At 43.5% G+C, this 21,740-nt stretch overlaps 2 protein-coding genes across 2 annotated transcripts; one reads left to right on the top strand and one right to left on the bottom strand.

Moving 5' to 3' along the window:
• Positions 1–2: 2 nt before the first annotated feature.
• Positions 3–11,363, bottom strand: LOC131683949 (RNA-binding protein 48). The gene is made up of 3 exons (XM_058966366.1): positions 11,106–11,363; positions 10,865–11,015; positions 3–301 (listed from the first exon to the last, which is right to left on the bottom strand). The coding sequence occupies exons 1-3, from the start codon at positions 11,211–11,213 to the stop codon at positions 3–5; spliced, it is 558 nt and encodes a 185-aa protein (XP_058822349.1). The 5' UTR covers positions 11,214–11,363.
• Positions 11,364–14,788: 3,425 nt separating this feature from the next.
• On the top strand, positions 14,789–18,443 carry LOC131683947 (regulator of chromosome condensation). The gene is made up of 4 exons (XM_058966364.1): positions 14,789–15,190; positions 15,261–15,637; positions 16,898–17,713; positions 17,775–18,443. The coding sequence occupies exons 1-4, from the start codon at positions 15,109–15,111 to the stop codon at positions 18,027–18,029; spliced, it is 1,530 nt and encodes a 509-aa protein (XP_058822347.1). The 5' UTR covers positions 14,789–15,108; the 3' UTR covers positions 18,030–18,443.
• The last annotated feature ends 3,297 nt before the right edge of the window (positions 18,444–21,740 follow it).

Here is a 21,740-nt window from a genome sequence, read left to right as displayed (position 1 = left end):
GCCTATGCAGTTCGCATGCGTTTCGCAGAAACAGAGCTTTTTGTATCGTCGCTCGCTAGTTCTCGTTTTCTAATTGCGTTTAGTGCACTTTGATGATTGCTATGAATCCTGAATCGTACTTCTTTTCTTCTTTGTTGAAGTTTTTCGCGAAGCTCTTCAATAGTTTCCCGTTCCGGTGCATAAGAGATGTGCAGGATGCCTCCGTAGAAATTTTTGGCATCCAAAAATTTCTTTGCTCTGCGAGCTTTTTCGAGCTTCTCAAACTTCACATGGAATACATCGGTGAATGCTTCAACATCAACTGAAAATTTAATCTGGTTACTTATATATGGCCAAAGTTTTATGCATTTTATTCTCAGGTCATTGTAGAAAACGTATATCCACTTTATGCGCTCAAAACAGCTATCGCATCACACATGAAACGTTAACCCTTAAAGACGCAAATATTTTTTTTTCGAACTTTGTGAAAATTGTTTCTTAGCTTTAATACGTTACTACGATAATTTTAAGATATTTTCAAAATAACTTTGCGCATTTAAGGGTTAAGCCACTAGCGATTACAATACATTCAAACAATGTTTTAGAGAGTAAAATCACCGTGGGGGTAGGCTGTTAAATCACATATATTTTGCGCATACCCAACATCTCACGTTTTTTGGTTACTTCACCCCAAAAAGAGAATATTGGGTAAGCGGTTTCGCATGTCTCGTGTACTAGTCGTTGAAATATTTGTAAAAGGTATTATTTATTGCTGTTTAACCGTGACAATCAGGTCCGGTCCAGCTGATGTTGGGTACGAAATACTTGCTAGACACCGTCCCCCTGAAAATCACAAAGCCGGCTTTTCAATTAGAACAAAATTTATTCAAAAACCTAGGGGTGGCATAGCGTAGTTGGTAAATTGATTGCCTTGTACGCAGTTCAACTGGGTTCGTTTCCCAACCCCGCACATAAGGTTAAAACCCTCCCCTAAGTTGATGGGTCTGACGATATTGCAAACATCATCAAACATATTTGATGCATCAGTGCTAAAGAACATCTAACAGATAAATTGCCTTAAAACGGTTATAGCGCCTCAAAAGTGGTCCATCGAAGTGGCCGAGAGGTTTTTGTAAGCCTTTTTTTACGTTTTGTGTTTTTTCATACTCTGCATCAGTCTTAACGATCAACCGCGAGCATGTACGCGTCGACTGGCCCTGGCCGACTGGCGGGCCTACGGGTTGCCACTATTTTTCAAAGAGTATCTGGCAGATCAACTAAAAATGTCTGGCAAAATCTGTCACTTAAAAGCGACCTCAAAGTCATCAATATTTATCAATAGATTTTTGATAAATTTTGGAAAATATGCCCCAAATTTCCAAAATGTGAGTGCAATCACTTCTTTAATTCAAAAATCTGCCAGAATGAGAGGTTTGTCTTTTTGTCTGAAAGCTGCAAAAAACTCTTGCTGTGCCAGATAAATCTGGCATAATGGCATCCCTGCCTACGTGAATTATTATGTGCTAGTCGTATGTTTATCTGTGTATGTGTTCGTCCGAGTATTTGTGACAGTTTGGTCAAGGAATAGATGCAGAACTGGCGTATATTATGGAATAGTGGGTTCCGGTGTTTAATTTGTTCATTCGATTGGATTCATTCGGGAAGGTCGGATTGGATAATTTATGGTACATTTATTTTACCGACACACGAGAATCATCCATTCCCGGTCAGCATAACATGATGAAATTTTAAACCATGCTTGAGACTTGTTTAATTCTATTAGAATGTAAAAATGCAATATTCAAAGTAAACCATGGTCTGAAATTTAACGTATGAATCGCTCCACAAATGTTCAACCGAACACGTCGCAAGGATGAATATTCAATGTAAAACAATTATTTCGAACGCAGTAAAATTCGCATAACGCGGGTCATGGTGTCTACTCAATCTGAATTTATACCTCCTTCTTCTCTACTATCTTGACGTATAATCTTTTGTTATCCTACCATTTCAAACGGGAGCACGTCGTTTGGCTTAAGTTCGTTTGGCATAAGTTCATTTGGCATAAGTTCATTTGGCATAATGTTCATTTGGCATAACCGTAGGTGACACATGCCGTCGTTTGGCATAATGTTCATTTGGCATAATGGTCATTTGACATAATGGTCATTTGGCATAATGGTCGTTTGGCATAATGGTCATTTGGCATAATGGTCGTTTGGCATAATTTGAAATATACATTGAAATCTCTGTTATATTAGGCGTTGACGATGCCTACTGTGGCTACGCCACATCACTTTAAACGTGGTGCTGTCCGACATCGCTCCGCTCCGTCGGACTTAAACTAGCTGATAGCCCCTATGTTTAAGTAATCCGGGCAAACGAGTGGATCACAGATTTGCTTGCAAGGGGCTGCCGTTCCGACGGGGGTATACAGATTCAAAGAACTGCTCATGTTTGAAAGAAGGAGTCAACTCCTAAGTTTAAGTAATCCGGGCAAACGAGTGGATCACAGATTCGCTTGCAAGGGGCTGCCGTTGCGACGGGGGTATACAGATTCAAAGAACTGCTCACGTTTGAAAGAAGGAGTCAACTCCTAAGTTTAAGTAATCCGGGCAAACGAGTGGAATCTGTGATCCACTCGTTTGCCCGGATTACTTAAACTTAGGAGTTGACTCCTTCTTTCAAACATGAGCAGTTCTTTGAATCTGTATACCCCCGTCGGAACGGCAGCCCCTTGCAAGCGAATCTGTGATCCACTCGTTTGCCCGGATTACTTAAACTTAGGAGTTGACTCCTTCTTTCAAACAGGAGCAGTTATTTGAATCTGTATACCCCCGTCGGAACGGCAGCCCCTTGCAAGCGAATCTGTGATCCACTCGTTTGCCCGGATTACTTAAACTTAGTAGTTGACTCCTTCTTTCAAACATGAGCAGTTCTTTGAAACTGTATACCCCCGTCGGAACGGCAGCCCCTTGCAAGCGAATCTGTGATCCACTGGTTTGCCCGGATTACTTAAACTTCGGAGTTGACTCCTTCTTTCAAACATGAGCAGTTCTTTGAATCTGTATACCCCCGTCGGAACGGCAGCCCCTTGCAAGCAAATCTGTGATCCACTCGTTTGCCCGGATTACTTAAACATAGGGGCTATCAGCTAGTTTAAGTCCGACGGAGCGGAGCGATGTCGGACAGCACCACGTTTAAAGTGATGTGGCGTAGCCACAGTAGGCATCGTCAACGCCTAATATAACAGAGATTTCAATGTATATTTCAAATTATGCCAAACGACCATTATGCCAAATGACCATTATGCCAAACGACCATTATGCCAAATGACCATTATGCCAAATGACCATTATGCCAAATGAACATTATGCCAAACGACCGTATTTGTCACCTACGGTTATGCCAAATGAACATTATGTCAAATGAACTTATGCCAAATGAACTTATGCCAAACGAACTTATGCCAAACGACGTGCTCCCATTTCAAACGGTCCATTGAACCATTCCATCATAGGTCTGCACTACGGCATCACAAACTCATCCATCACGGCCTATGACGACCTTGGCTACACGTCCTCGGATCTACCCGTGCGTATCTTCTCCTCCACAATGATCACCGAATCCCCTACCTCGATCGGTTTCGTCTCCTTGATCCACATGGTACGTGCGATGGTAGGAAGATATTCCCGCACCCATCGGCAACAAAACAGGTCTACCAGTGTTCGGCATAGATTCCAGTCGTTCCTGCAGGCCTGCCTTGGATCCAGCAACGTCTTCGGAGTCTGTATTACACCGCTCGAGGTCAATAGAAGAAAGTGATTCGGTGTTAAAGCCTCCTGTTACGCCGTCTCCAGAGGAACGAATGTTAGCGGTCTTGAATTGACCACAATCTCAGCTTCCACCAGCAACGTTGCCAACGTTTCTTCGTTCGGCGTTCGAGAAGACATTTCAGTGAGAGCGGTTTTCACTGGAGTGCTCCAGGTGGGTTGAACACCCATTTCGTGTTCGCGTTTGTGAACGTTTCGGCAAGCTGGCGCTCGATTTTGCCCATCCCATTAAGTTCGTTGCTCGATCCCACGAAATTTGTGCCCCTGTCGCTGCGAATCTCCACAGGTCTGCGTCCGACGAAACGCCTGATCGCCATCTTGCAAGATTCCGTTGAAAGTGTGTGAGTGACTTCGAGATGGATTGCTCGTGTGGTCATGCACGCTAACGGAGCTACCCATCGTTTTGCAATACTTCGGTTCACCCGCACGCCGATCGGCCTGAAATAGTCGATGCCTACGTAGAAAAATGGACGTACCTACGCTTGCAACCTGACCGCGGAGTAAAGCTGTTCGGGGCGGGTTCACCAGACGTGGCTTCTTGACTTTGCACATGGCACACGCCTTGGCTACCTTGCGCACGAATGGACGCAGATGCGATATGTGAAAACGCTGTCTCACCTCGTTCACGACAATCTTGCCATTGGCGTGAAGAAATCGTTGGTGGTACCCTTCAACCAGCAGTCTAGTCACTGGATGGCCCTTCGGCAATAGTATTGGGAACTTAATGTCAAACGCAGCGACGATCGCAGCACATATCTTGCTATTAGAACGTAGAACACCTGCTTCGTCCAAGTACGGAGACAGTTTGTATATTTTGCTGGTTTTCTCCAGTCGCGCCTGTTGTCCAGGCTGCTTGCCCCGCATTACTGATAAAGTCGCCACCTCCTCCGGATACTGTTCACACTGCACCCAACGAAAGATTGTTGTCTCGGTATTTGCTAATTCCTCTTGAGTGAGTGGTCCGTCCAATCGAGTTTCTTTTTTCACTGTTGGCTTTAGATTTTGTACGTAGCGAAGAACATTTGCTACCGATCGATCCAAATGTGTCAGTTTCGAGAATCGCTCCCAGTTCACAAGTTGTGGTACGATAACCTTCTTATGCACCAGGCACAACCTCAGCTCTTCATCGATCGTCGTGCCGGCTGAATCTGCATATACGGTCCATTCATCGTCTGGCAAACCAATGGCCGCCTGAGGACAAATACGGCCCTTTCCCCCACTTTGTCGCATCGTTGACGGCATTCTTTCTGGATAATATCCAACGCTATTGCTTAGGTTCTGACTTGGATAAAATCTCACCCACTCGGCAAGCGACAAACTGGCGATACCGATGATGATCCGAATTTATCCGAGCCAGCACCGTCTCGGAGTCACACCATAACACTGTCTTCCCGACTACCAACGAGTGCCCAGAGAGGATGGCCTTCATCAAGCGTACTCCGATTATTGCTGCCATCAACTCCAACCGTGGGACGGAGTGTGGCTGCAGCTACCTAAGATTTCCCACCGACTAACTCCACAGAAATCCCATCCAGAAATATCGCCCGAAAGTAAGCGGCACAGGCATAAGCTTCTTAGCTAGCGTCCACGTATATATGCAGTTGCAGTGACATGATATCTTTCACCGAACGTTGCGGAAAATAGCAACGCGGAACGCTAATCTGATCAAGATGATTGAACAAACTCGTCCACCGCATCCACTTCCCAAGTAACTCCCCCGGAATCAGTTGATCCCATGTCGTCTTCGCCCTCCACAGCTCCTGGATTAGTACCTTGCCGTGGATGAGGAAAAAACACAACAATCCTGCCGGATCGAATGGACGCATTACAACTCGCAATGAGGCAGTTGGATGCTCCGCACCCTCCGCTAGCGTCGTTGTAAACGTGAAGACATCGTCGACCGGCTTCCAGTACATCCCAAGCACGCATTCAGTTGAGCTGTTCTTGTCCAGCTGGAGACACTTTTCCGTGACTGGGTCGCTCCCCCCTATCCGTGCAAGAACCTCGGTGGAGTTCGAAAGCCAGTTCCGTAGATGGAATCCGCCAAAAGAGCGAACCAGTTTGACTTTGTGTACCAGCTTCAACGCTTCGTTAACGTCGTCAGCGTTGTACAAGTAGTCATCCACGTAATGCTCTCTGATAATTGCTTCGGCTGCAGCTACTGTCTTGAATGCTCCTTAGCGTTCAAATTGTGCCGAACACGGTGAACACGTCTCACCAAACGTAGCTGACACCTCGGGGGCTTGTGTCGGATCATCACGCCAAAACAGTCGTTGAATCTGAATCTGGTGAACCATCTCTTTCAGATCCGCGCACAGAGCGACCCGTTTCTCCCGGAATCCATATCGAACATGGAGCAACGTATTTAGTAGATCCGGCCCTTTCAATAGCATCGTGTTGAGTGCGACTCCATCCACTTTGGCCGCAGCATCGCAGACGATACGAACTTTGGACGGCTTCTTTGATGATGACCACTCCTAAAGGCAAGTACCACGTACGTCGGGGATCTGAATCGTCGAGCTCCTTCTGGGACGCTTTGTGAATGCACCCTTTCGCCTGGAAATCAGAATGCCCTCACACTTTCGCCGATGAGCAAATCCTTCTGCATACGCCTTTCCAAACACTGCAGTCGCCGAACCGCCATCTGGTATCTGTCCGGGAACTCGAAGTTATTGTACTTCCAGCGAAACCCAGCCTCGAATCGCTGTCCGACCCGCTTAGTAGTTTCCATCGGGGTCCAATTTGCTCGTTGAACTTCTGCGGATTCAGGATGGGCGACTTCCATTATACCCAGACTCTCGACTTCTCTACGAGCTTATGTAGGGTCTGCTCGGCCTCCTAGCACTCGCATATGTGGAAACTATGAACTATATCTCCTGACTTGTCCAGGCTGGCGTAAACCGTTTGTCTTAATCGTGATTTTGCTGCTATCGACTCTCCCGGTCGGCCATCCCGTAGCTTGAGTGTCGACGTAACGTGAGCGTTATCGTTTCCGATGAGGATACGAGGTACCGCTGTATCGTAATCATCGACCGGTAGGCCCTTCAGTTACGGAAAAGCTTCTGCGAGTTCTGCGTACCTCAAGGACTGTCGTGGTAAGTCTAGCTTGCTTACGGTGCGCACGTCCAAGAAAAAACTCGTCCTGCTATTTCCAATGCGACTCGTTGAGAATTAGCTTCTGATCTCTTCACATTCACCGTTCACTGTAGGCACAATGGTTGTGAATCTCCTACAACCCCAAGCTCCTTTATCAACTCTTCGTTAATCAGTGTTCTCTCCGAGTCGTCGTCCAAGAAAGCGTACACGGATACAGAACGATTGTTCCCAAAGTCCAGTGACTAATACGAAATAGCCTAGCCTTCCCAGCGGAATGATGGTTGGTGACAGCTTTGGAACTACTTGATTTAGCTTCACTCGATTCTTGCTTGGATCCATTCTTCACCGAATTGACGTCGTTCGTAAATTTCTTACAGTCATTTCCCGGCGACTTTCAATTTTCCCTGGCCTGCTGGGCTTCATTTATGTCCCATGTGGAGTGCAGCAAAGGGTGGTGTCGCCGTTGACATCCGTCGATATCGTATTGCTTGCGATTCTTGAATGGGCGCCTTCCGTGTGCTCCAAGACAGAGCCGACACAAGCCGAGTTTATGTATTGTATCCCAGCGTCCGTCGACCATTTTCTTGCCGAACTCTGAGCAGTCTGTCACCCGATGCCCCGGGTTTTTTTCAAATGAAACAATCTGGCCTACAGATGATCACAGAAATTCTGTACCGCCATATCGAAACCGATTAGCGTATCAAGTCTTTCCTGTTTTGGCGCAGGCACCCCTCGGATCCTCTGCAACAACGTATGGATCAACAATTCCGGTCTACCATATAATGTCTCCAGCGTAGCTAAAACACTCGGGACGCTCGCTGGTAGCAACAGTCGACTCCGCACCGACTCAAGCGCGTGCCCTTCAAGCACCGTTGCAACCGCGCCAAATTTACCTCCTTCGAAAAACCGCACGTCTGAATAGAATTAACGTACGAGCTAATGAATAGCGACCAGTCTTCCGGATTACCAGAAAAGATTGGCAACTCCTTGTTCATAATGTGTCTTGCTGCCAATTGTCGCGGTATCGGTCCCCAATACGCCTGCTCGTCATACAACGGAGGTTGCTCCGCACTATCCTGGAACTTCGCAAGCTGTGGTTTTCCCTGCGATCCCAATTGGATTTCTGGTGGCACTGTCTGCCTTCTCGAAAACCTTTGCACAGCGGGGATCACAGACGGTAATGGTTGGCCTACGTACGACTGGAAATGCTCTTCTCCCAGTAATTCTTCCACTATCACTGGACCTCTTCTCGGGCCTGTGCTGGCTTGATTCACTGCGGTCGATTGCGCGGCGACTGCAAATTACCGACAAACGAATTGCCTCTGGATCAGGCTGGGTGAAAGGAAAGGGATAGTTTTGGAAAGCATACTGCTGGGGATTACATTTGAGATGCTTTTGCTAGGCCTCGCGAGCGCGGAAGTAACCGAGCAAATGTTAGTCTGACCTCTACCAACTATTACCGACAAACGAATTGCCTGCTGGAGGAGGCTGGGTGAAAGGAGATAGTTTTGGAAAGCATACTGCTGGGGATTACATTTGAGATGCTTTTGCTAGGCCTGGCGAGCGCGGAAGTAACCGAGGAAATGTTAGCCTGACCTCTACCAACTATTGGTGCAGTTGTGCTTTCTACTCGATCGATAATACCCCCTACACGCTTGAATTTTTCTGCCGAATCTCAGCTCCATCGGGGCAACTAACCTCGAATGGGCGGCCTTCCACTGCTGTACCTTGCTGAAGGAACTCTGCACTGAGGCGTTTTCATCGTCTTCCCCATCAAGGTCGATCACCTCTCTCAAACGGATAACTCGTTCATTACCGTCTGCTCTAGTTGGAATTGCCTCCGCTCAAACTCTGCTTCCTTTTTCTGCTTCTCTTGCTCCACCTTCCGCTTGTGCTCCCGACGCTTCAACTCTATACGCTTCATAGCCAAAGTCTTCTGGGTTTCAAGTCTCTCGAGCTGTAGCGAGCCCTTTTTGCTCCAGCACTACAAGTTGAAGAGCTCGAAAAGCTCCTGCTTTGCTGTTAGCCTTGCTTCCGGGTGCATCAATCACCGGAATCTGTGCCGACGGTCTCTGACAGTTTGAGCATGTAAACGGTCGGTCTGTCGATGCAATGCTGTGGTTTACACCCACACTGGTGAAATGCCACCACGAATCGCAGTGACAACAGCTTATCATCTGATCCATGTCAGGTTCATTGCACAGGTTACAGTGTGTTTCCACGATGTGGGTACTTCTTGTGCTATTCGGCATAGCTTCGCGGTTATGTCATACTATCTTTTAGATTTGTTGGGTGGAGCAACAGCAACACCTTAAGAAATGTATTCCAAGCGGTATCAGCTAAAAGCTGATGAAATTGATTAATATTACTCTTCATTGAGTATTTTTATGGCTACTTACATCGGTCAATTATTCTATCTTGTTAATTTCCCAACAAGTATGGTTATATAACCATACTCAAGTCACGTATCACCTAACCTCAATTGTGCACAATTAAACCAACGATATCAAAGTGGTTGAGTGCCGTCCTTGACCTTCTGGTACCTGTTCGGATTTTATATTTAGCATTTAGACATGTCGGAACGGACAGCATGATGTAACAAGTTACTTTACACTTGTCCGGACATGCCGTAGACTCAGGTGATTCGCATTTCTAATGCAAAAAGATCTTGACTCCTACGGTAGCAGACAAAGGGTTAAGTCGCCGGTAAACTCTAAGTTTGCACATATGACCCTTCCACGCTTTTCTAAACTTTCTCCTTTCAAATCATTGCTCTCCCTTGAGTACTATGACTCTTAATATACCTTCCAGTCCCTTGCTAATTTAATGGCATCATTGTCTTTAGCTGGCGGACCGCATAAGTTGTTCCAATTCCATAACCCGATTGCAACGGCTCTGGACCTGCTGCTTTCCGGCCGATTTTACTCATTAGGTGTATGAAAAAGCGAGCGCATAAACAGACGACTCATCGCTAAGCTAGGGTCAGTGGTGGGACACGATGAACGGCAACAAGCTTTTTGTTCTTGATGTGGTACTGATGCGTACTTTACAAAGTTAGAAAGATCTGATAACCGATGAGCACAGCCTTATAGCCTCGTTGGATCTCTCCAAGGTATACGACACAACTTAGTACCATGGAATACCTGCCACCAAATCGAACCTCTTCTACTGTAATACTACTTCAAATGAAGATCTAGTGCGTAACATTACCATCGATCGGGTAGCTGTTCCGAAAACAAAACAGTTGTGAAAGGTTGGACCGGACATTTAACTTCTGGGAGCGTTGTAGGATGGTGAATATACCCTACGATTTCAGACATCGATATTTAAGAATGATTGGGGCCAAACTACCGCGTGGTAAATGTACGACAATTAAACAAACTAAGAGTCGGGGATCCACCAGAAAAACAATAGTCGGAGAGCTACTGGCGAGCTGATTCCGACAATGCACGATATTCCACACTGATGGGTCCAAATGCAATGATAGAGTCGGAGCTAGGCTAATGACATAGCGAGAGCATCAAGCCTACTGAAACATTGGATGCGCCGTACGAGTGGATCACAGGCTTGCTTGCGTTTCGGATGACGAGTACGCGGCCATCTCGTACGCCGTATCCTTGGACTCAGCTATGCAGCATAGCCACATTAACCTAGCTTTCCTTTAAACCTTTTCGGAAGAACAATAAGGTTAATAATGTTTATGAATCTACCACACTAAACTAGCATATTTTCAAAAGAAACACGTTTTGCGCTTACAGGGGATGAAGTACCTAAAGTAAACAATTACCATATTTATATCCGAATATTATGAATATTACCATCCCCTATTCAAAATATAATTGAAATCAAATGATATGCGTTGTTCCGCACCTATTCATCCACTCCCAACTTTCCAAAAGCCGGAGCTCCCTAAAAACCCAGCTTATACAGCAACACTGCCTGCAATGGATACTTACAATTTCCGGTCGCTCCGATACTCTCGGTCACGTTATGTACGAGTTGAACCGTACCGTAACGTTGGAACTCGTTTTTCAGCTCGCGAAGCAGTTTGATCTGCGGAACACCGAACACCAGCAAGTGCCGAGATTCGTTTGCAACCGAATAGACCTGCCAGTTTAGGTGCACAATGAAACGCAATTGGAATAATTATTGTAAACAAGACCTTGAAACATTCGAATTGAAAAAAAGAACTTTTACCTTAACTGCCGTCAGCTTCTTCGATTTACGATACAGTGGTCGGTTGCGACAGTATTTGAAGCGGATATGGTGGCTCAATTCGGAGTTACTTTCCGGATCACTGCTCATCCTTCGATCGACGAGGCCATATCGTAAAGCGAAAGTGTAGTTGTGTAGGCGGATGGCTGCTGCGTTTGACACTCGGTGACTTGTTTATCTTTTTTTAATGCCGGCGGACCAGGGTTGCAACTATTTTTCAAAGAAAATCCAACAATTATGTTTGTCGAGAATTCAACTAAAAATGTTAAATTCGGGAAAATATGACCCACATTTCCAAAAAATTTTTAGTAGCAGCTATGTCTTATATAAATATACACGGTTAAATAAAATTACCTATAGAATAAGTTCTTTTAACTTACTTTTGAGTTGCGCGTCGCTTTCGCACTTATTAGTGTTGTCAAAATCAAAACGAGAGGTTCGACTCAGTCGAGGTCTTCCGTGGACGAAGGTACTTTTGAGTTGTTTGGGGTATACTCAAAATTAGGTAAATTTAACTTAATTTGAGTACAAAAAACCTATCAATGAGTTGTAATTTTTGCCGTGGTAAAATGGAAACTACCTTCGACACGGTTTACCTAATTTTACCTTCCTCCACGATACCTTGAGATTGAGTCAAAGGAAATCAATTTTAGATAGTTTTTAGTTTGCGTGTATAATTTAAAAATCTGGCAGAACGAGAGGTTTATCTTTTTGTGTAAAAGATGCAAAAAGCTCTGGCTGTTCCAAAAAAATGGCATAATGGCATCCCTGCGACGAACAGAGCCTTACGATAAGAGAGTCACGCAAAGAGAAACTGACAGCATTATTCTATCATAATCTCGCAAAATTCTTGAAAGTGGCCAAACACGCTACCCGGATTTGAGTTCTTGTCGCCCGGTCTTACGAACACTTCTGCAGTTTCCTGGTTGAAAACAATCCCGTTTGATTTTGCCGTCTTTGTTTATTATTTTCCACCAGATAGTGATGTAGTGTTTGTGTCATGTGACGTGTACGTACATGAGCCGTAGAAAAGTAGGGTAACCATATCAAGCGAATAAAAAACCAGAACAAACACGCGCAGTTCTTGCTTCATAGCCATCATCGAAAGTTACATGACGTTTTTGGGAAAATCGGCGATCATGAATTTGGCGGATGAGATGAAATATTTTGAAATCATCTGTACAGGACCGGCGAGGAGCTATCAGCACTCAACACACGTCATTGAAGTAAAGCAGAAACATAAACGGTCCCAAGTAGCTTCCCTACACAGCAAAAATAATTGTAAAAAATGTCGATACAATAGCCACTGAATGGGCATCAAATATTGACGCAATGATGAATTAATCACAATATTGTTATGTTTTAACTGTAATTATACCTCAATCACATAATATCAAATAGTAGGAAAGCTACGTGAATATTACATCTTTTTTTAGATATTCCATTTGAATTGGCATAATATTGTAATGAAAATTATGTACTGAATTCACCCCGCCACAATGGTGAAATATCAAGCTAATGAAAGTTCTCATCTTCTCATCTTTATCAATTGCATATTTTTACACGATTTGATGTAGCATTGCATTCAAAAGCATGCACATAATTCTTTCTATTGAAATATTGGCCGTACTTTTCCAAAGGAAAAGCGACGATTATTTTTCGTCGCAGCAAGATTCGTAGCGCTATTCGGCGAACGATTCGTCGCAATGTATTTCTTGTAGTTCAATATATAGTTAAATTATAATGATGGAATATATCAATAGTATTCCCAATATCACGAGTATTATATGAATAGTTTGGAAATTGTTTCGAAGCTTTCTGGAATGGTATTTATTTATACGGGATGCTTTTTTCAGACCAATATATGATGTTTTGTCCCAGGGGCCCAGGATAAGCCTAAGATCGACGATAAACCCGATGGTATTTATGAAAAGTGAGTTTAATGGCATTTTCGTTTCCGACCGCGCAGTACACCGATGTACACGCTTATTTTTTTTTCACCGAACCCCGCATTTTTTACCAGCATTTTTTACACAGCTGAACGTTTCGCAATAAGTTCAGTAATTTGTTTATTTGACGAACGTTCGGCGAAAGAAAAGTTTATTTGAGCTGTCAACTTTTGCAGGGTTAATCGGTAAAGTATAACAAGAATTCAGTAAATAAAATACTATTGTGTCAGTACTTTTTGACGTACAAATGCATCCGTAAATTTTCTGGCAGAGACTGCTCTGCTACCCAGTAAAGTTCAGCCGGAAATGAACTGGAATTCTGGCTGGTTCCAGTTCGTATTCCGGCTCCAATGCAACAACCGATTCTAACTAGAATCGGTTGTGTCACTGGAGCCGGAATACGAACTGGAACCAGCCAGAATTCCGGTTCATTTCCGGCTCAGCTTAACTGGGTAGATTTCCGCCAGTCAGAGATGCCAGATTTGCAGACAAGTCTGCAAATTCGCAGACTTTTAATTTAAGCTGCAGATTTTTTCGATGACGCAGATATTTTCCGTTTGGTTGCAGATATTTGCAGATTTTTTAGTTTGGTTGCAGATATTTGCAGATTTTTGAATATAAAGGCTTTTGGTTACACTAGCTTGCCGCTCATTTTTTGTACTTCCCAGACTTTTAAAATTATTATTGCAGACATTTGAAAAAAGTACCTGGCATCTCTGCTGCCAGTCTTGGGTTGGCAGCCCTGTAAGATTTCTGCGCGTATCCTGTCGGGTTCTTGAGCTAGAACTAACTCGGTTTCACTCGCGTTTTCTAGCAAATTTTGACAGGAACCGAGCAAAGCCCAGGCATAACTCGGACATAAACTGTGCAAAGATCCTGGCAATTCCTACCTGGTAGAATTTAGCACGAATCGATCAAACCATCTGACAAAGATGTGGCAGGAAGCGTACAGAGATTTTGGCCGTGCATTCCTGGCTGGACTCTGGATAAAAGTGAGCAGCATCGGTTGGTTTAACCGCTTCTGTCAGCATTTGAGCGAATTCTTTGCCAGAATTCTCGCACAAATCCCGCAAAATGCTCGCAGAAACTCTGCCAGCATCAATTTCTCTTTGCTCAACTTTTGCTAACTTTCTGCTTGCTACAGTGACTGGGACTGAGTTGATCGGTAAAAAAATACCGAACGGCAAAATCGAAAATAAGTGTATAGTATAGATGCTACACTCATTCAAAGTTGGATGTAATAAGTCTATCTCTTTTTTGCACTAAACTGGTGCAGCACTAGATAAATACGAAAATGCTATAAATCTGGTGAAATAATCTCACGCACACACTCTAATATTATATACTCGTTACAACTGCCTTAGTTTCAAAATACATAATAACTCCAACGTCGTCCAACGCAGGTAAACATAAAAAGAAATCTAATTTGTCTACCGATGCAGACCGCAACGGTATAAAAGCCGGTTGAAACATTTCTATGGCTTAGTTTATTGTTAATATCCTTGTCACTCTAAGAAAAGAAGGTTACTATATCGTTCAACCAATAAAGATTTTTTGTGTAATTAGTGTAATAAATTGGAAGACAGACCCGTTTCTGCACACACAAACCTAAAAAATATATTTTCTCTGTTTATCTGTGAATAATGTTAACGAAAACTGCCAGCATATTGCCAGATGCGAATGAACGAAGGTCCACAAGATGCGAAGAAGAAAAGTCAAAAGAAAGGACGAAAAACCCGGTGTGGTTCTGTAGACGACGGGTCACAAACGTGCCTTTGCATTCCATCATCAATCGTCAGCCGAAAAAATCGCAAGCCTTGCATATTAAAATTCGAAGGGCTCAAATTTGTTGGAATTCAAGTGCAGTGCCAAATAAGCAGCAAGTATTTATGTAAATCTTGTGAATTAGCGAATGAGTTGCAACATATTCTGTATGCTTGCATTTATAAAATTGGATTTATTTCTAACCTCAACCTTGGCGGTAAGTTCAACTTGAGTTCTTACCTCGGGCAAATACCAGAGGCGTCATCTAAGCAATGGCTCGTGGAAAGGAGAAGCGTGAACCGACTAGTAACGGCAATGCGCCTCCAACAAAAATGATCCGGTCATCTCACAAATGTAAGTATATGGAGTAGGTATTATGCCAGTGTTAGGGGTGTTCAAATAATGCTAATCTTTTTTTCTACAGTCGAGCTATCCCTGCCAATATTACCCAAGTTGAGCGGCAATGTGCTCTCCTGTGGTCAAGGCGAAGTAGGCCAGCTAGGTCTCGGCGAAGATGTTATGGAAAAGACGCGGCCAGCTTTGGTCGACGGTCTGAAGGACGTCGTGGAGATTTCTGCCGGTGGCATGCATAATCTCTGCCTCACACGAAAGGGTGAAGTGTATTCCTTCGGATGCAACGACGAGGGTGCACTCGGACGCGTCACTGCCGATGATGATGGAGCAGAATTTCAACCGAGAATTATTGAACTACCAGCACCATGTTTGAAGATCTCTGCCGGCGATTCCCATTCCGCCTGTCTGCTGAATGATGGACGCGTTTACGCTTGGGGCTCATTTCGGGTAAGGCACCTTTTGTTCTGTTTTTTTTTTGTAACGGTAATGTCAGTGAACAGCTGTTGGCTGTTTTCCCGCGTGTTATCTACATTTGAAGACAAAATGCATTTCCTTGTTTCCCCTTTACAATGTATAGGCTCGGTTGCCAAATTTTGGAAGAGAGAGATTATGCTAAATATATTTTTCCTGTTTCCTTTTTCGGTCTTTAACTACCTGTTTGTGAAGGGACGCTAATTTTATCTCTACTTTTTCTCCGATTTTAACTGAAATAATTTAAAGCGAGTATCGAATGGATATTGGTTTTCACGTAAGAGGGGCTCAGTGCAAGAACGAACCAACTTAAATCAAAAGTGAGTTAGGTGTGTGAAATATGAAAAAGGAGCTATCATATTTGAATAATTTAATTTTTTCTTTTGAATACTGGCCAATCCAATCCATAACATTTTTTCTTTCATAGCAATTAGTGGTGTCTTTATTTCTGGCTACTTCCGCATTTCATCAAAGCAAGTCCTCTCAAAATATAATTTTTTTTTTCGTCACGCTATTTTAATTGTTAAATCAAAACTTACAATAAATATCAAAAAAAAAAACAAATATTTCCCTTGTATGTCAAAACGAAGCTTTTGCCTAGCTGTGTCATTCTTGCATCGAGCTCCTCATATGTAGGCAACTGGAATAAAAGAGTAGTAGATTTCAATTTCGTTTGCATACTGCAATACTATCATTACGCTGGCTCACACCGACAAACGTAATCCGGAAAGAGCTTCTTCTGGTCGCCCCGTCCCAAGCATGGGGTGGGCACCTTAAAGCTAGTGTTAATCTCGCACTTGGAGCACCCACACGAGTACCTGTTACTCAACAACATCTGCTTCGGGAAGGTCTGAGAAAAAGCATGTGGAAATGTCACAGCAAGACACCTTCTTGAAAGAAGGGTTTCGTAACCAGAAAAATGTACCCGTTGTTTGGGTACGTTTGGCTTTCTCGATTCCGCGTGGTTTTGTCGAAGGTAATTCGGTCGAATCTACGGGACGAGAATAGCCAATTGAGAATGCGAATTGCTAGCATTTTAAGTACAATCTGCGAGCTGCGGTAGTCTTCGCAAGAAGATGCATAACCGTAGAACTCAATTCAGACTAATCTAACACTAGCTTAATTTTGGTCTGCAAAGACGAGAAGTTCCGGATGTTTGCGTATGAGCTGGTGCAAAGGCAAAACTGTTGGGAAATTTCAATTAACGGGCCTTACTTTTTTGTCATTTCCCCACAGGATTCACATGGAAACATGGGTTTAACATTAGAAGGAAACAAACGGCTTCCGATTGAGGTCCTCCCTGGAATAAAATCAGTGGACATTGCATCCGGGGGAGATCATTTGGTTATTTTGACCGAGAATGGCCATGTGTATACGGTTGGATGCGCTGAACAAGGACAGCTTGGTCGAATATCTACCCGAGCGGCCTCCGGTGAATCAAGACGAGGCAAAACAGACCTCTTGAAGCCAGGAATTGTTACACTGAAAGGGAAGTACGTGTTCGCAGACGCCATTTGGGCTTCGACTTACTGCACGTTTTTCAAAGATCGTCACACCTCCAAAATTTTTGCCTTCGGACTGAATAATTATTGTCAGCTCGGCATTCCAAACCCAAGTGAAAACATTGTCAAACCTGTATTTGTACCGGAACTAACTAGTTTTACGGACGTTAAAAGCATCACAGGAGGGCAGCATCATACTTTGGTTTTGAAAACCGACAACAAAGTATACGTTATCGGACGTAAAGAGTATGGGCGGCTTGGTCTAGGCAATGTAACTGCCGATGCAACAACGCTTACTTTAGTTGATACGTTAGCCGATAAAAAGGTAGTTGAGATTTCCTGTGGCGAAAGCACGTCGTTTGCCGTTACAGAAAGTGGAGAAACTTACGCATGGGGTATGGGTTCGAATCAACAGTTAGGAACCGGCAGTGAGGATGACGAAACCAAGCCTGTACTCATAGTCAGCAAACAGTTGCAGGGCAAAAAGGTACTTAAGGTTTCCAGCGGAGGTCAACACAGTTTGTTTTTGGTAGAGGAAAAGCCGTCCAAGGTAAGAAATCTCGCATTCTTCCGTCATTAGCATAAACATTAACTTGTATGTTTCTTAACAGGACCCAACTCCAGTACCGGAGGCAAAACCTGTGAACAAATCAAAGAAGAATAAGATAGCAGAAGCAGAATCATCATCCGCAGCCATTCCAGCAGAAAGCAGTACGGAAACGGTGGCGTCGACGTCGGAGAAATCCACTGAGAAACCGAAAACCAACGGTCATCATGCTGTTGATAGCAAGGAAGAAATCATCAGCGAGGCGTCAGTAGATACGGAGAAAAAACCAGCTGCTAAAGGACGAAAGCGGAAGCTGTAATGTGCAACGGGACGCGCAGTAGAAATATTTACAAGTAAATATTTAAGATTAGCTAGAAAAAGGAAGTAACACTTAGGACTAAGTGCTTTATTAGGTTTGTCAGGAAAAAAACTCATTTTACCGTTTCATTGCACTGTCTGTAGACAACAATTGTTCATTTTTTCATTTGATTGATTTGCCTCGTTCCTAGCTATGTATTGTAATTATACCGTTTCTTATGTTATTTTGTTGTTAGTGCTATAAATTTGGCGCTAAGGCCAACATTTTCGTTTCGGAACATTGTTATTAGTATTTGATCTAGGAAGGAATAACGAAAATTAAACTGACGAAAGAGTCATGAACGTAGTAATCTTCTAGATATGATTAAGCATGTATTTATTTGAACCACGAATAAAAATAAAATGTTTAAATGAATTCATCTGCTTTCGGGTCCTATTAGTTCGGTTTATTGATGTCAGTTTGTGGTTGGTATTTAGTAGGCATTTCTTTCATGGCACTGAAAGGATGATAGGATAGTTTTATTTGAGGGGACGTTAACTCTGGTTATTCGTCCCTGCGATGGAACTGAAAACAATTTACTGATGTCATCGCTAATTCAAATTCCCTTTGCGAAATATTATCGCCTAGCGTCGATTTTTCGAAGTATATTTTGCTTGATATCGTCATAAAATTTCTCGTACTGTAGTTAAAGAAATTCTAAGTCCATGTAAACAAGCTTTTTGGAGTGTCATAAAAGCTAACACTCCTAGCACCATTTTATTGGCCTAAAATGCCTAAAATACATCAAGGGGCGAGGTTCTTTACTTGTTTTATGACATGAAAATTGAATTTTTTCGTGACGCACTTCTTTACCTACAAAATGTCCTATATGTAAGCAATGTACAACGCATTTTTTCCAGCAGTTTAAAATTTTAAAGTCTCAGTGGAGCACGATCATTGCATACATACAGGCATTATCTGTAGTTGATATGTACTCCACTGCCTTCGACGTATGCAGCGCTCCGCAAGGTCAGAGAGGATCCGGAGCTGACGAATCTGGGTGAAGATGTACCATATGTAACCGAAAAGGCGAGACGCTCTTCGAATTGAAGGAAGATCCCACGATTAACAGCTCAACTACTGGGCGAAGGGACAGCTTATCATCTGCCATAAACCCGAAGACGGTGGTTGTGTACAAGGACCGGGATGGTTTCTTGGCGGTAGCCGAGTTGAGATGTCGAGGTGCACGTGACCATCGGGTTAAAGAAGAGGTTCGGAGGAGCACAGACAGCGATGATTTGTCTACTGTAACCATTGATGGCAACCCGCTGGAGGTAGGTAAAGTTACGGTTGGATGGCCACGAGTGAATAAAGTAGCGGACATATGCTTCAAACGTTTCAACTTTGAACATTTGGCAGGGACTTGCAAAGGCCTGAATAGATCCAGGATGTACTGAAAATGCGGGTCATCTTGCAAGAGACTGCACGCAAAAACCGAAGTGCATATTTTGCACTCCAGAGGGCGGAAACGACCATCAGACGGGTGGCTTCAAATGCCCTGCCTACAAGAGGACAACTACAGAACAAAGGTGATAGGGATAAGAAAGGTAAATCTGAATCATTATGACACCGCACAGCAACTCTTGCGGCAGTTTGCGACAGAAACTATGTGTAATGTCGCATTGATTGCAGAGCTGTATCAAATCCCTCCTGATAACGGTAACTGGGTGGTGGATAGAACGGGAATGGCTGCGATACAAACTATGGGCAGATTCCCCTTTGTAATCGCTAAAATCAACGGCGTCATTACAGCTGTTACGCATCTCGAAGCTAGAGATGGGAGCAGTTGACCGAACTGTTGATCGGCCGAAAGCCGGTAGTCATTGGTGGTGACTTCGATGCCTGGGAAGTACAAACACAAGAGGGTATATCCTGCAGGAAGCTCTTGCGAAGTTAGACGTACGATTGTGCAATGAAGGTTCCGTAAGCACCTTTCGGAGAGAGGGGAGCGTACACGTGCTGTTTGTCTCAGAGCCAAAAGGCGCGTTCAGAGAGCAGGATCGAAGTCAGGTGGAGAGGAGCTCAAGGAAGGGTTTCGAAAAACTAGGGACCCTTTAAAACGGGAGATCAAGTTTGGCAAGTCATTGTCACAAGGCCATGATGAAGGGCACGTCGACGCCAGTTAAAAAGTGTACGGGTAAGCTGAAGAAATTCGTTGAGGGTCTCTCCGAAGCACGATCCGACTACCTGGTCACCGAACGGCGAAGAAGAAGTAGCAAACACTGATGATCGACTGACTAACGACAAGATTGTAGAAGCGTTCAAGTGTTCTCAGCTTAAAAAAATATGGCATATCTGGCTCCTTGGTGTAGAGAAATGTAGGTAAAAGCTAGCTTTTCTCCACTAAGGAGAAAATTGTTTTAAACCACTTTTGGGCATAAACGGAACCAAATCTATAACTAAATTAGTTATCGGAGAGGCATTTCGAGTTCCTCTCATCAGAATCCGAACCTAACTTAGTGACAGGACTGATGCTAGCTCCAAACAACGAAAACACAATTTATGCTTTGAGCAAACCCCTAGTTCTTCGGACAGCGCCGGTGGTTGAGTGGTAAGTGTGACCGCCATTGATTCCAGTTGGTCTGGGTTCAATCCCAGCCAGTTGAGATTTTTCTGAGGTAAAAAAGCTGTGGTCACGTCTTCCTTCGGAAGAGAAGTGAAGTCGTTGGTCCCCGGTCCATGAGTTGATGGATCGATATCTAGTCCAGGTAGTGGAGTCACCTCTCTGGCGTCGGCAATGAAGAAGTAGAATCCAACTTCTATACTTACTAACAAATATCCTCCTCCCGTGATACTTGTGGAGCGCGAAGTAGTATATACGGCCTCTAGCAAAAGCAAGTATCGGACTAACATTCCTTCTATTTCCTTCCGCCGATCTTCATCGTGTTCATCAATAAACACTTTAGGATTACCAGGAGTTGCACATTGAAAAAAGTTTGGCTACTCCCAAGCATAATATTACTATCGGTCATATCATCGGCTGTTATATTTTCTGCTCTTCGTTTGAGTTGAATGTTATACGAAAACTACGCGGTGTTCGTAGATTAGATTAAATTGTTAATTTACAACGTCTAAACATTGTGGTTTATATGCGGTGATTAAGAACGTTTAAATAAAAGTGTTTTGTGCGATAATTTTCCAACAGTTTCGTTTGCTTACAACTGCCGAGGAGCCATTGTTCATTGGCTATTCATTTTCGATTGTCCCGTAGCGGTGGAGAATGGAATGCAAAAAATGCTCACTCAATCAAAATATCACTTACCTTTTATATGCAAAAACATGTAAATATTTTCCATAATACTTTTCACATGAATGTTATTATTTTCACACATAATCTTTTCTCTCTTCCGTCCTATAAAAACCAGTATTGACTACAGATATATGTTACGTGATGTTCAGTTAATTTCTATCGGAATGCCACATATTTTCTATTTGAAACCTATATACCTTTTATCTGATATTCAGATGATCGTTAACTAAATGTATAATAGCAATCATGTTACGTGAAGAGGGTTTATCTGATATTCATGCGATTGATAGTTGCCTATATAATAACATTCAAATGCTTTGATAGGTAATGAACCTGGGTTGAATAAAGGTGTGGAGTATCCTTGTAAAGTCCAGCCGATTATTGAGCCGATATTCTAACTGACTCTAGTTAATATCCGGTTT

The sequence above is a fragment of the Topomyia yanbarensis genome, chromosome 2, assembly GCF_030247195.1.
Source record: "Topomyia yanbarensis strain Yona2022 chromosome 2, ASM3024719v1, whole genome shotgun sequence".
Taxonomy (NCBI): Eukaryota; Metazoa; Arthropoda; class Insecta; order Diptera; family Culicidae; genus Topomyia; species Topomyia yanbarensis.
Note: the sequence above shows the minus strand (reverse complement) of the source record. Positions and strands in the feature narration are given on the sequence as shown.